Source organism: Netta rufina, assembly GCF_964035555.1.
Source record: "Netta rufina genome assembly, chromosome: 2".
NCBI lineage: Eukaryota > Metazoa > Chordata > Aves > Anseriformes > Anatidae > Netta > Netta rufina.
Window position 1 is genome coordinate 22,134,123 of NC_140124.1, and position 15,153 is coordinate 22,149,275.

A 15,153-nucleotide genomic window follows, 5' to 3' on the forward strand; every position below is an offset into this window, starting at 1 on the left:
GTGGTGATGGTTACCGCCTTTCTGAAGAATTTTGTTTATTGAAGTCTCTCGAGCTTGTGCATGACGCTGACCACAAATCCCTCCATGAAGAATTCCCATTCAAATGGCAATTACATTTCAGGAAAACAATGGCAGTGATCCCTTGTTAAAATACCAATTCTTGGTTTCTAAAATCTCTACCAGGAAAGTAATTGTTACTAAGCTGGATAAACCCAATTTGAGTTTGTTTTTTTGTTTGTTTGTTTGTTTTCCCAAAGTTGAGTCCCCTAAAGTTCATGGGATGTACATGTGACAGTGCTCTTAATTGGGTTAAGAAAATCACATGGCTGTCTTTCACTCATCATTTCAGTTGATTTTATGAATTCAGGTACTGCTAGACGAGAGAGCAGTTTCTAAGCAGTAAAACTACTTAAGATAGTCGTGCTAGCCCAACATTGTGCCTATGTGTCAGGTTGGTGCTTACACCCAACTTATGCATGAAGAAAGCTCTGTGAATACATTAGTATTAATGACCTCCACGGCTCCCTTGGCACACCCAAGCTCAGGACCCTCCACCCTGACTGCCGAGTTCTGTGTTTCCATGATTCTGTGCCATTCAGCCTTAAAGTCTTAGGCGTTGGGATGGGTTGCCCAGGCAGGTGGTGGAGTCACCACCCCTGGGGGCGTTCAAGGAGAGGTTGGACATGGTGCTTAGGGACGTGGTTTAGCGTTTGACACTGGTGGTAGGGGAATAATTGAACCAGACGATCTGGGAGGGCAACCTTAGCGATTCTGTGACTAAAACACCGCCCCGACACCGCCCCTCACACCCCAACGGCCTCCCCCTCCCAGCACCGGGGGCTGCTGGGCAGGCGGAAAAGCAGCCGCGGCGCCTGCGCGGCCCCCGGCGCCCGCCCCGCCCTCCCGGCGCGGCCCGGCCCGGCCCCTCCCCTGCGCAGGGGCCGCCGCCGCCGGCAGCCGCCGCCTCGCCCGCCCGGCCCCGGGGCCGCCGCCGCCTCCGCCCCCTTCTCCCTTTCCCCCTTCCCCCTGCCCCGTCCCCGTCATGTCCGAGGCGGCCCAGGAGCTTGTCCAGCTGGTGTGGGGCAAGAAAACCGGGCCCCGCGGGCTGGCCGACACCATCTTCTGCCGCTGGGCGCAAGGTAGCTCCCTCCCTCCCTCCCTCCCTCCCTCCCTCTGTCCGTCTGTCCGTCCGTGTGTCTGTCCGTCTGTCCTCACAGCCCTGCCCGGGGGGTGGCCGCCCGTGTGTGCGCCCGGTGGTAAATGATGCAGCAGTTTCGCTTGAGAAAGAAGTTTGGGGTGTTTACTATAATAATAATAATTATTAATAATAATTATTTTTTTTTGGCAGCGCCGTCGCTTTTTGCCTCAAATCTCCCAGGGAGCTGAAAGGAGGAGGGAAGGAAGCCCGTGTCTCCCATCTTTTATTTATTATTTTTTTTCCCCAAACCTTCCTTATGCCTGTTCCCAAGGGCGTCTTGCTGCTTTATTTCACGTAGCTTTTGGCTACAAGAAGGCTTAAGTTGCCTTTTTTCCCCTCCCCAAGAACATGGGAGCCCCAAATAGGCTCCCCAAACGTGTGTGGGGGGAGCTTGGGACAGCGCCCCCCCGGCTGTTTGTTTATTTATTTATTTACTTATTTATTATTTATTTATGCCCCGACGGGCTCTCTGGCAGCTGGAGCAGGTGCAGCCCGTCCCCAGGAGGTGGCCAGAGATAAAGCAGCAATAGCCGTGGCTCCTGGGGGCTTTGCGGTGCGGTTTCTCTGTATTTAATTTGCACAACCTAGGCGTAATTTCTTCTCGGTGCAGGTTTTCTGGTGCCATTTCAGAGCTGCAGTGAAAAGGTGTGATCCAGAGGCTCGCTGGTACAAGTGGTATCCAGACCATCAGTGTCTGGTACCAACAAATAATTCTCTCTTTAACTGGTAATGCTAGTTTATCCAAATTGATGTTTTTAAGACAGCGTGTTGATATACGGAGTTTCAGCAGTTTCAAAATGTATTGAGCTGTGTGCTGTAATGCCTCAAACCTGTGCTCCTGTGAAGGACTGATGGAAAGGCCTCTCCTGGCCGTTGGTGGCTCCTTGAAGAAGCTGATATTTCCTCGCTTTCCGTCTGTCCTTAGGCAAAGCCCCATGAGTGTACTGTGTAGTGTTTCTGCTCCCTTCCCTATATCCTGTTTAATATAATCAGTTTCATGTAGGAAAAGCACAGGACAGCAGGTTAGGGTGATGTTTGGAGTTCCTGTGCTGAGAAAAAAGTCAGTCTCAGTCTACTGCATTGTCAGCAAAACAATACCTTTACAAACTTTCAGTTTCCCTCTTGAAAAGGTACTGCACTGTTTTCCTGCTGCCAAGGAGTCTTGTGGACTCTCCAAGGAGTCTTACCAAGATAACGCTTGATTTTTATGGGTATATATATATTTTTATTTCCACAGCCTTCATAGTTGAGAGGGACTCTTGTTTTGCATCGGTTGTGCAAAAGTTACCAAAAACATGTAAATGATATTTGCCTAAAATAACTAGTTTGAGATTTCGTTGTATGTGTTTTTTCTTGTTGCTGCTTGTGGGTGTTTTGTTTTTTTGGTTGGTTGGCTTTGGGTTTTTGTGTTTGAGAGCGTAGGGACAACGCTGGTGTTTATTTCGGATACTTTCTGAATGTGGTCTGATCTTTCTCATACTCTTTAGAAGTTGAGAGCTGTAACCTACATTTAGGAAGGAAAATAAGTAGTAGGGAGGCTGTAGAGGAATGTAAGACTCAAACCGGTCGGTTTCTTAGTAAAGATAGCAGTGTTCTGGGAAACTTAGTCATGCACAAAACTCGGTTAACCATTGTGTGTGTTTGGTCAAAACTGAGATCAACTGATCCATGGTGAGTTAGCAGAACTGACCTGGGTAATGCAGATATGTTGTCTGAAGTTAGTGACAGTTCAAAACTTAGAAATAATTCTTGCAGCTTGCTGCGTTGGCAACTTGAAACACATTGTCTTGGTTCCAGGCCTCACAAAGGCATAACCACAAAGCTGTTGCTGTGTTTGTTTTTTCTTTCTGGTGGTGTTTGCTGTTGGCTTTTCCCAAGGAAAACCTTTGTGTGTTTGCAGCAGAATTTGCGGTTTGAGCCCTGTGAGTCCCACTTAGCAGAATCCTCAAAGTGGGCGCAGAGGAATATGAAGCAAAGGCTCGGTCTGCACTTCGATATTCGCTGGTATAGCTATGGGGACTTGAGAAGCAGGTAGGAGGAGGGCTGAACGCTTAGGAACCATACTTGTGATAGGAACAATTTCTTGCTTTGATCCGAGACAGACTCCGTTCACAAAGCTGCTCTGCAGATCAGCAGATACGTAACTGGGAATGTCTGGCAGGTTTAAGTGCAGCAGCGTTTCAGAATGACCTAAGCTGTTTTCTCACTGGCCTTTGGGGAAAAAGACATGGAACAGTCTTTTCAAAACAACTGCGTAACTTCAAAAGCATATTATGAGGGTATTAATACTACTTCTGTATAATATATGATGGAAATGGGTTTGTTTTATCCAGATCCCCTTTTGGCTTCAATGTTGAGAGCTGGATGAGTAGATTAGCAACCTTCCTTTTCGTTCTACCCTTTTCTTTCTATTTTTTTTTTTTTTTTACGCACCTGGAACTCTTTTGTCTGGTCTAGTACACTTAAACATCACCAGGTTGGCTTTTATTGCATCCTTGGTTGAGGAGCTACGTCCTACTGCACTGCTTTTAAGTCATTGGAGCTGTAATATCATTAGACCACGATCAAGTTGAGGTTACCAGGGAAAAATATATATTTTTTTAATCAGATAATCACATATATGTTTGAGGGAAAGGAAAAAGGATTTGCCATTCTTTAAGCCTTAAATAGAAGTAGCAATTTGAAGAGTGTTCCTTTAAGTTATTAATTTGTATTTCATTTGGGTGATTAGAGAAGAGTAGTGACTGTTACCTATGTTTGTGTTTTTTTTTTTGTTTCATAACTAATGATTATAGAACATCTGCATTTCTGTGAGTTCCCTATTAGTGCAAACAGTAAATCATAAATAAAAACGTGTTTTTCATAGCATTTGCGGCTAGGGTATAGGCAACTCTTGATTGTGCAAACAGGTGGAGGAAGCGGTTACACCTTTTGTACCAGCTCTCCCTGCTTGTTACTGCTTGTCTGCCCGAAGCGCTGCCCCTCCAAGTTGTTTGGTGGAACTGTTGCTGAAGCTCCTGCTTTACCAATGCCTGTCAGACATAGCAAAGTAAACCCTGGTGGGTGGTTTTTGATTTATGATCGGGGGACTGCTTCTAGGGCTTCTGTAAAAGTAAAAAGTTAGAAGTCAAACCTGCTGCCAGGAATTAGTACATCGTGCGAAAACGTATTGAGGTTTTCAAATCGGAAAGTACTATAAAGTGCTGACCTCAAACTTCAGCTTAAACAGCAAATGTTGCTAGTTCAGCCAGTAGGAAGTGTTTTTTTATTAGCACAAGCAATAAGTTCGAGAGAACAGTAGCTTTTGGGAAAAACAACAGGGACGTTCTGCTTGAGAACAGCCACCTAACGCTTGAGTCGAGAGAAATTTCTTTTCTTGATTTTATGTTTGTAGACCTTTTTTCTCCCCTTGGAGTGGCAGCTTTGTTTCGGGGCAGTGATCCTGTCTTTACAGACCAAGTGACCACATCTTGCTGTTTTGAACAGCAGCTGAAAGACCGTCAAATCCCTTTCTGTTCTGTGAGATCTAATTTCTTTATTTCATGCCCTTCCGTAACACAGAGTTGTCTTAAAAATAATGGATTAATTCTGACAAACGCGAATGCCTTTGTGAAGTAATGGACTGGGGAACAGCCAGAGTGCTTGCGTAGTTGAGATGGGGAAGGATCAGAGAGGCTCTGCCCTGGCAAAAGGTTAGTGCTGCCTGAGCTGGGTTCTTGTTTCACAGGAAAATTACTTCATTTCAAGTCCAAGTGAAACGGAACCCAGAATTTCTTGAAATTTCTCAGACTAGGACTTCCCTAAGTCCCTAAGCATCTGTCCAGTATTATGGACGTTGTTGCCAATTTCTACTGTTTTAGTGAATTTCGTTTTATACCAGAATGAAGAAGTAAGATGCACAATGAAGGTTGCAGATTGACAGGTTAGGCTTTGGGGTGGCAATACAGTTTTTTGAGGGACTGTCAGACTCAGTAGGTGTAAATTACAGCCCTTTCAGCACTGTTTAACTGGAAGGGAAAAGAAGATATCGCTGACTGCCCAAGAATGGGGTGTGGACACGTAAATTAAATTGTGAAGTTAATGAGAAGATCGTATTCTCTGGCTAAAAGGCACAGTGCTTAACGAAGTTGGAATAGACCTAGAGTAGTAAGAACTTCAAATGCCCTGTAACACAGTTTTCTGAACAGTGGAGTTTTAGGGTTTACTGCTACCTGCGTCCAGAGAGGGAAATCAGAAAAGGTATTGCCCATACTGTAAGGAAGGATGTGGTTCGAGCAGGGCTGTTCTTTTATCTCAGAGGGTGACAGCCTTAAAAATAAAAGCTCTTGAGTCATGTTCACACAGAAAACTCATATGGATTTGTTGAAATTCAGAAGGTTCGCAGGACTCTATTTTTGACAGAGGTGGAGAAAGGCAGACAGGTTGGGACCTTACCTTGTTTTCTGGCAGGTCCTTGCCTATTGTAACAGCAGCTTGCCAGGTAATTTGGGTACTTTCCTCAAACCCTTCCAGGGCATCCTGGCTCCTTAACCACAACCCATTAAGTAGAGTGTTTTTGTGGTATTGCTATAGTAATTCCTCGTTTCTTCTTATATGTAAGAAAATGGTGTGCTTTTTTCTCAGAGAAAGCTTCAGAAGTTTAGATTGACTGTAAAAATGTACTCTGATAACCCAAAGCCATATGCAAAATGTGTGTTACCATTCTACATTCATCTTTAGAGAAAGTATGAAACATTAAGACATGTTGCAAACCTTGTACTTCGGTAATAACAGGTTATTGTAGTAGTCACGTCAGGCAGTTTTTATATCCCCCAAAAGAGAGAGGAATACAATACTCTGATGAGGGAAGAGGCCAGCTCCGCAGAGAATAGCACAAAAAAATGAATAGCACAGCATCTTTGTAGTTAGACTGGGTCAGCGATGGAACAAATTGTTTTTCTAATGTGGTTAAGGCCACGTGCTCTTTAGCTTCTCCTCTTCTCCCCTTCATTCAGCTAGAATTGGTTCAAGCACAGGGGGAAAGCACTGAAGGCATACACCACATCCTTCGTGAAATGACAGTTAACCCGTGTCTGCAGTGACATGGATGTAAGATAGATAGATATTAGAAATAGACAGTAAAGTATGCACAAAGTGGTGGGATGATCAGAATAGAAAAATCAATGGTTTTTGTAGTGCTTTGGACCGTAATGTGCTGTGTTAGATAAAAGACAAGTGTACGTAATTAAGTCATATGTTTGTTTTGGCAAAATGAACGTAGAAGAGTTGAGGATTATCTATAAGAAACGTGCGCCTTGCTGAATGCCAAATTGTGGGAACGAAGGCGACAAGCTTTCTTTTGTGTGGTTAGTAGTGAATAAAGGATATGAAGACAAATCTGCAAATAGCAGATTTTCATATTTTCAGTTACACCAAATAGTTGGTGTAACTGAAAATATTGGTGGCGTTGATTACCGGCAGCAATCTTGATCGACTTATGTTGCTGTTCCCCACAGCCAAAAGCATCCAGCAGGGCAGGGGGGAGGTCAGTGGAACAGTTAGTAGGAGTACAAACAGCAGTGGAAAAAAAAACTGTTTCTCCCAGGCAAATTATGATAATGGTATTTATGAATGACGATTGTTTCAGCTGTGTTACATCTCTGTTGCTTTTAAGGTTTTATCTTGAGTGAAAGGAGCTGGATGAGAGAAATAACCTGTTGAGAGTGACAGTAAGTTGAAATTGGGCTGGATCAGAGATTCAGGTCTTAGCTGATAGCTTATGAGGTAGTTAGGCCGTTCCTGTGGATCATTATGAAAAGCATGTGGGACTGCCCAAGTTGTGATTATTATAAAAAAAAAAAAAAAAAAAGTAAAGAGATGCAATTGCAGGCTGCAGTAGATTTGAACCCAGTTGGACTTCAGACTGCTGGTTTCTGAAGTTTTACCTAAGTTGACTTCAGATTTCGTAGAAGGAAAGCAAGACGAAAACTCCCGAAGTCCCTTTTTTTGCTACACAGCCTTTGGAAGTTTGAAGCTTATTAAGCAACAAGTAGCATATAGCTAAAAGAGAAAATGTTGTTTGCATGTTGCATTTGTTTTTCTTTCTTTTCTAGGGTTGTATTCTGTCAAATTCTGGATACTAGCAGTTTTGCATCATCTATCCCATATTTCTCTCCAGTGGATCACACTTGATTTTCTTTACTTTTAGGAGATGGTTTTCAAAAAAGGGCAGGGGAAACAGCAACAGGTCGTGCTTTCTGTAAGAACCTTGAAGAAAGCGAAACAAACTCAAGATTTCCTAAGTGTGCTTTAATGGTACTATGTCCAAGTATGTTTTTTTCACTGCAGTGGCTAAATCATTAAAACAACTAAAAAAAAAAATGTTGCAGCATGCTTGGATGGCATGTAATAATGCTTTGAAGTAGAAGAAAACTGGAGTTTTAATACGGATAAGTGTGACTGTTGAAATGGCTGGTGATATTTCTTGTTAGGGCATGTTAACGGGGGAATGAAATCACACTGGGGCAAACTTTGAAGTCCAGATTAATGCAGCACCACTGCTAAATTTGGTGATGCTGGATCCAACCTACCAGGCGTGACAAGCAGCTGAGGTTTGGATATAAAGGACATCATTGTAATGCACATGTGCATGTTTGGTTCCAAAAAAAAAAAGCTGCAGTCTCCCTGTTGGATACTGGGGAAAGCCCACATCTTAAGATCAATGGCTACACTGATCTGTCTCATTTTTTTCACACTGCTGTTGATCAGCTGCCGTTTCTGTGCTGAATCTGGCCTCGCAGACATGCAGTAGCCCTCCCTTGAAGGTGCTGCTTGGGACGAGGTACCTGTCCTGCGGCAGTACTGATGTCTGCACAGGGGGGACACGTTCCCCGAGTTCAAATTCACATCTAGGACTTGGGGACACTTCTGATGCAGCAGGGTGTAATGATACAGAATCAGAGAAAGGAGAAACTGGGGGGAAAAATGCGCTGAATATTCGTTCTGCTGAGAAAATATGTGTGTGTATCCCTTTCCTTCCTGCCCCCACTTGCTTGCGTTTGCTGGTTAGTTGCTGACTACAGTTGCATGGTTTCTACGTTATAATGAACTTCAGCACAATGCTACTAGCACTTAAATAATGCAAAATACAGCTCACCGTAAGTTGTTATGCATCAGCTTCATCAAGGTAATTGTCTGTGGATGTGCTTTTATCTGTGAGAAATGCAGGCTGTGAATTAACAAGCGTTGAAGTTTAAGAACAAAGTGATAAGTAATTCTTTAATAATGGCTCCAGAATTTGTTCTGTGACTGTAAAATAATTTTGACTTCAAAGATGGAGGGGGAAAATAGGTTATCTTGCATCTTGATAAATACAGCGTATCTACTGCAAAACAATACCAGTAAGAGGCTCGCTTCCTTGGTTACGAGTGAATATTTGAGGTACTCAGCCTATTTCAACCTCAAGAGGAAGCACTGACAGGCCAAAAATGAGATCAGTGAGAAGCATAACATGTTCTTCAGAGAGAATAGAAATGCATTATACGTGTTCAGTGAAGCTCCAAAGGTCACTTTTTTACATAAGCAAGACAAAAATATAACTTAAAAACAAATTTTAGTTGATCAGTAAGAAATAATAAATTAAAAAATGTTTTAAGTGTTTAGCCGCACACACTCCAGTGACGGTTTTACTGTTTAAAAACTCTAGCAGTTGGCTCTTCATGGTCATGATTTGATTATTGAGATATATTCATTTTTCTATTCACCTGTTACCATCTTTTTTTATCTTTTCAGATAGTTTAACCACGTTCTGCTGCATGATGGGGGGAAAAAATCGTGAAAATTTGTTTGATATTTAAAAGTTAATAAATCAAACGTCCCTTCTTTTAGGGAAGGAATATATATAAAAGATTGCTTATATATTTCACTAAATACCATCATCTTCCATTTAACAGGATTTGTCTTTAGTGAATCCGAATCAACTGCGTTAGAGCAATTTGAAGGTGGCCCTTGTGCAGTGATTGCACCAGTACAGGTAAGATGCATTTACTACAGGAATGATTTAAGATTAATAAGCCCAAATTTTGTTCTTTTCTTAATGTATGTGGATTTGAAATACCAAAATTAATTGCAAATCAGCTAATTTCATAATGATAGTATAGAGCAAACCAATATTCAGCACAAGATAGGGCAGAGCTGCTGTCATTCTGAGCTGTGTATGCTGAATGGAGTTAATTTGAGGAAGTGCAGCAGAGTGAACTAAGCAGAGGCAACTTTAAAAGGGGGAGTGCAGGATGAAGGGGAAAAGTAAAAGATTAGATATCAATGAAATCTTTATATGTTCTCATCTCTTAAATTTCTCGACCATAAGAAGAGTGGTACCTGTGTCAACGTTTACAGGCGTTGTAGTAATTTGAGCAATGTTGGTGTTAATAAAAAGCAAAGCAGGGATGTAGATATATATAGTGTTTTTTTCAATGTGATCTTCAACTTATGACTTTTAATGGTTGAATCAGTGCATTCTGTAAAAACTCAACGGATTTTTGATCTCTGACTAGAACTGTCTTGTACTCCTCAGTTTTATACTGCAAAGTATTTGCGCCTCCATTGCTGCATTCCCATGAGTCTAGAGGTGTTTAAATGTGTACTCTGTGAATTCAAAGTATAGTTTAGGTTCAAACTCAATAAGGGTGAACTTTAGGCCGCATTTGTAATTACTTTGAATGGGAGAAATCAGTAAAACAGTGCAGACTTAGGTCTCTTACTGAGTGATGACATGCTTGAAGCTTTTCTAATAGCATGCAGAAATGCTTTGGTATAGAGCTTGTGATGAAATGTAAAACTTAATTGCAATGAATTTTAATAATTATTTGATGTTTTGATATCAAAGGCATTCCTCTTGAAGAGGCTTTTTGCCAGTGAAAAGTCTACTTGGAGAGACTGTCCAGGTACTGAGACCTCTTTTTCTCTTTCTTTAATTATTTGTAAATCAAGTCATAATACAAATTGTAATTAAATGATAGTAAATAAACAGGAGAACACTTAAAACATTTACATGTTCTATTAATATATTTTAACTGGCATAACCTTTATGCCAGTTACGTGGCAAAAAGTATGTATACTACATTTTATGATAGAATGGTTTGGATTGGAAGGTCAATTGGAAGGTTGATTAAAGGTCATCTAGGCTACCCACCACTGTCATAGCCAGGAACACCTTTTGCTATATCAGGTTGTCCAAAGCCACATCCAACCTGACTTTGCTCCATGATTGGAAGTGTTCACCCACAGCTTCTTTGGGCAATGTGTTCCAGTATCTTGACACCTTCATCATAAAAAAAAAAAAAAAAAAAAATAATAATCCTTACATGTAGTCTAAATCTACCCTCTCCACGTTTAAAAACTATTGCTGCTCATCCTGTCTCTACAAGCCCTAGTAAAAAGTCTTTGTCTCTCTTACAAGCCCCCTTTATATGTTGAAAGGCTGTAATAGTGTCTCTCTGGAGCCTTAACTTCTCCATGCTGAACTACCCCAACTCTCTATAAACTCTGAATTCTTATTTGTAAGGTCCATTCCAGTCGACAGTACTTGCGTGGTTTATAAATATTTGATTAATTGAAATCTATTATTAGTACAGGGAATGGGTTAGAAATCATATTGAAACACAAATCTCTGAAGATGGTTTTATAAGTCTTTGGTCCATTACAGTCATGCAACAATTAACGTTAACAAGGTAAAATTAATAAGCTCACTTAATTATTCACATTACATTAGTATGTTTAAAAGATACTAGTAGCATATATAAGGTACTGATTAGCAGCAATTGAACTCATGTAGGTTTCTGATTTTACAGAAGAAGAACAGAAGAACCTTCTCTGTCATACGTTATGTGATATTTTGGAAATGGCTTGCTCTGATAATTCTGAGTCATACTCTCTGGCAACATGGATAAGAGGAAAAACAACTGAAGAAACTGCTAGTATTTCTGAAAGTCCTGCAGAATCCAGTCGTCAAGAGGAACAACCTTGTAAGAAGAATTTCAGCTCTAAAATACCTATCACTTAGTGAAGTCTTACATTGTTTTTGAGCGACCGCTGCTTTTTATTAGTATACGGATAAGGGGTTTTGCCTTTGTGATTCCATTAGCAGTAGGTAGATTTTCGTCTGTTTTAATTAGAGGCATCAGTCCTTTTCGTTGAAAGAAATGTGCTATCACTGGAGCTCATACACATGTGCTTCTTGAATTTGAGCAATTTGAACAATCTTTTCACATTTGCTTTTGGAATTTATTGGGACCTGGTGTTTCTTTAATTTGGAAAAATGTACGTGTGTGCTTCATAAAACTGGAGGAATATTTTAACTTGTCACTTGCAGCTTTATTTCAGAAGAGCGTTTATAACAAACTCTTCTATAGAAACTGTTCTAAAATATTCTGCATCCCCTTGTTGGGGAGAAGTAGCCTTTTTCCCTTTGTTTACTTCAATACAGTAACAGAACAACTTAAGCAAGTCACCTTCTAGTACATTAATGGAATTTTTTGTAGGTTAGAATTTTTCATTTACCTGCTTTTTGCAAATGTCTTGACTTCATTAGCTACTGTTACGAAAGACCAAGTGAGCATCACCTGTTGTGCTGAGGTGCTGCATCCAGTCATATGTGATTACTGTGATGCCAGTGACGAGGCAATTTTTTGTGGGATTTTTGTGGAAATCATTGGGGATGTATTTATTCATCATTTAGTAGGAAACATCTAAGATTCTTTTTCTTATAGTTTTTGTTCTCAATGTGCGCTTTGAGAAGTCTGAAAAGCTCTTCACATGAGAACATGCTTTTAAAGGTGCATCTTTTGGCGGAAGGTATCTGTTACTCATGTTTGTAGTGTAATTACAAAGTAAGAATTATACAAGTAGATTTGTATGTGTAAAGCTAGCTAGAGCAATTAGTAGTGCTGGAACTCTTTATGGGACCAGTCATCTTCATCTGCTATCAAATGCTCCATGTGCTTTAGATGGCTCAAGCAGTAATAATTAAAATGTAACTTAATTAGTGGGAACAAACAAACAAAAAAAGGTCACCACAGAAGAGTTCCAAAGTGAGCTTTTCTTTTTTTTTTTTATAAAGACAAGGTATTGCATAGAAACTTGTGTCTGCACTTTTACGTATTTTTTTTTAATTTTTCCTTTGAAAGTTAATAAGGTAGTTGTAACTTTGAGATTTATAAATTCCGTGGATTTTCCAGTTGTGAAAAAGTGAAGCAGAGCCTAGCTATCAATAGGTTTCTTTTGCCCTTTTAATATATTGTCTTGTTCTAAAGAGCTTTTAACTATAGCAAGCTTGTTCAGGAGGTCTTTTTAAACACAATTACTCTCAATACTGACACTTATTGAACTAATCCATTCTATTACATATGTACATTTTTCATATTTCTGTAGACATCTACGGGTTCTGCCTGCCTTTGTCCTTAATATCATGGAATGTGCTTAGGAAGAGCAGGTTACATTTACTATGAGCAGTGAACAGTCTGCTTTTGTCATGAATACCAATGTCCTTGATTGTTCCTGATTTCAGATACACTTGTGTTTTCTTTTTCTTCTACATGCTCCTATTTTATTTTTTTCTTACTATAGAAGTTACTTGCATGCTTAGGCTAGGAACAAAGATGTGGATAACGAGGTGTTGTCAAAGATATGGCTAAGAAGGTATTGTTAATAATGCGGAGTGGTGCCATTGATGGTGCAAAGGAATACATTTGTCTTGCTTGGTTGCTATAATCAATAAAAAGAAGCAGGTTTTGTCATAGTTTGCAGGACTTAAGAGATGGTGTAGGTTGGTGCTACAGCATTACAGATGCAATTCCGTAGGGCAGGCTAGTACTATTTGGGAATTGTATATGGGGATATGTTTATGGTAAACCTGGAAATACGGTTAGTAACAACATGATAGAATATCATTCTAAAGAAATTCTATATAGTTGTAGCTTTCATACAGCTCGTGCTCTATTGCTCTTTGTTCTTCTCCTCTCCACTAAATATTGTCTTTATCTAACCTTGGATTACATCTACTCTTCTCTTTAGGATTTCTACTTTTCCTTTGTTTCAAACAGTAGATTTTACCATTTCCATCTGCTCTGTAGTAACGGAATGAAACTGCCTATAATCTTGTGAACAAAAGATGGATTCAAGCCCACTTACTGAATACAGTAGCATTTTTCATCTGCTTTTGTGATGTATACTAGTGATTGTTGTTGGCCATGCATTGGCTGTAGTAGTGCAAGTTCCCAGGTTCAAAGATTGCTTTATATGATTGATTCCCTCTAATTTTCTGGTTGCATAGATGCGTGTTCTTGAAGAAGGGTTAATTCCTGTAGCATTCATAGCTTTTCATATAAAAACACTTTTGCATTAATAGGGGAAGTAGGGTGGGGGAAGAAATTGGTTTCGAAATTTTCTACAATGTAGATCAGTATTTCATATTTTTCAGAAATGTCTTAAAATATTTTAAGTCTAGTTTTGCTCTTAGAAACCCAATTTTTGCAATTCCTCATAGTTGTAATTTTTTTAAAGGATTAAAAACTATCTGCTGCCGTATTTCTGAGGTAGAAAAAAATTACCAATTACAAAAAATTGGTATGTAGGCAAACCAAATACACCTTTCAAAATACAACCTGGCATAAAATGCTATCACAAGGGAATTACTATAGGAAGAACTAATCAGTAGTATTAACCGGAATGGCTTCAGGTCTTTAATGAAGTATATGCAGTCAAATTCAATAGCTAGGCGATGAGACATTATTTAAAAACTTACTACTAAGTGGCCTTAATCAGAAGCAAGTCTGTTCAGAATATTATTCCGTTAGCAGGAAGATAACATCCTTATAGATGTTGAGGGCGCTAAAGACTTCTACAATTATCATAATATTTGAATGTCTATCAGACATTGATAATTACACAATTGGCACACTTTTTTTTTAAAAGCTCATTTGACCTCCCTAGTTTGGAAGTGTTATGAGGGGAACAAAGGTATAAAGCCCATGTTGAACTTGGGAAGACACTAAATGCTGTATTTTTTTTCTGTCTTGAAGGTAATATTTGAAAGGCTATTTAACCATTAATAATATAAAATGGTGAAAAAAATATTTAGAAATAGAATGTGTAACACTTTATAGACTAATTCTCTTCATATATGATACTTTGAATAAGCATTAAAAGGGAAAAATAAAAATTTCAGTAATACGGATGTATACTTAAAGGAAAAAATACAGCTTTCCTACATTGATAAAATGATCCAAATAATCATGCTTGCTCTTCTAGGAAATAATACTATGACCTGCAAAATTAAATCTATAGCATGCATATGCTTGACTTTGAGACAGTCGTGATTTGTACAAAATCAACAGCTTGGCATTTGACAGATATTTTCAAGGCTACACGATCCAGTGGCTTTGTGCTTTCAGTACATTGATTACTCCAAATGGAAGTGTTCTCACTAATTTGTATGGTCTAAACTTAATGTTATGGTAAATTAGCTTTATACTAATCAGTTAAAAAAAATTCAGGGGCAGATTAAAAATTAAAAATATAATTAATGCTTGAAAGTATACTAGCTTGCTGTGTGTATCTTGTGTCATTTTTTGCCATGTGTAGTGCTGAAAAGTGTCTCTTGTGTATAGCTGCCTTGGCTGTGGAAGAGCTTGGCTTTGAGCGATTTCATGCATTAATTCAGTAAGTAATATATTGGAACATTTAAAATACAATATTTTGAAATAACACTAATATTTACAGCCCTGAAAAGGCTTTGTTCAGAAGCTTCTTGTGTGTTACACATCAGGTTAAATTTGGTTTTCATGTTTGGGGCTTGGGGGGTTGTTTTTTTGTGTTGTTTGTTATGCATTTTACAGTTTAAAATGGAATACTATTTTGAACATAATTTTTCTTTAAAATAAAACTGGAGCAATGTAATACATGAAATTGGCTGAATG

The 15,153-nt window shown here is 39.5% G+C and overlaps 1 protein-coding gene across 2 annotated transcripts in view; it reads left to right on the forward strand.

Moving 5' to 3' along the window:
- Window positions 1-943: 943 nt before the first annotated feature.
- Window positions 944-15,153, forward strand: part of MINDY3 (MINDY lysine 48 deubiquitinase 3) — a 49,612-nt gene continuing 35,402 nt past the window's right edge. The window contains exons 1-6 of one of the 2 annotated variants that reach the window (XM_084283087.1): window positions 944-1,139; window positions 7,386-7,505; window positions 9,130-9,209; window positions 10,065-10,122; window positions 11,029-11,202; window positions 14,845-14,896. In XM_084283087.1, the coding sequence (XP_084139213.1) occupies window positions 1,043-1,139; window positions 7,386-7,505; window positions 9,130-9,209; window positions 10,065-10,122; window positions 11,029-11,202; window positions 14,845-14,896 (581 nt within the window). In that variant the 5' untranslated portion in view covers window positions 944-1,042. The remainder of the gene's footprint in view (window positions 1,140-7,385; window positions 7,506-9,129; window positions 9,210-10,064; window positions 10,123-11,028; window positions 11,203-14,844; window positions 14,897-15,153) is intronic. The other variant, XM_084283088.1, reaches the window with a different exon arrangement.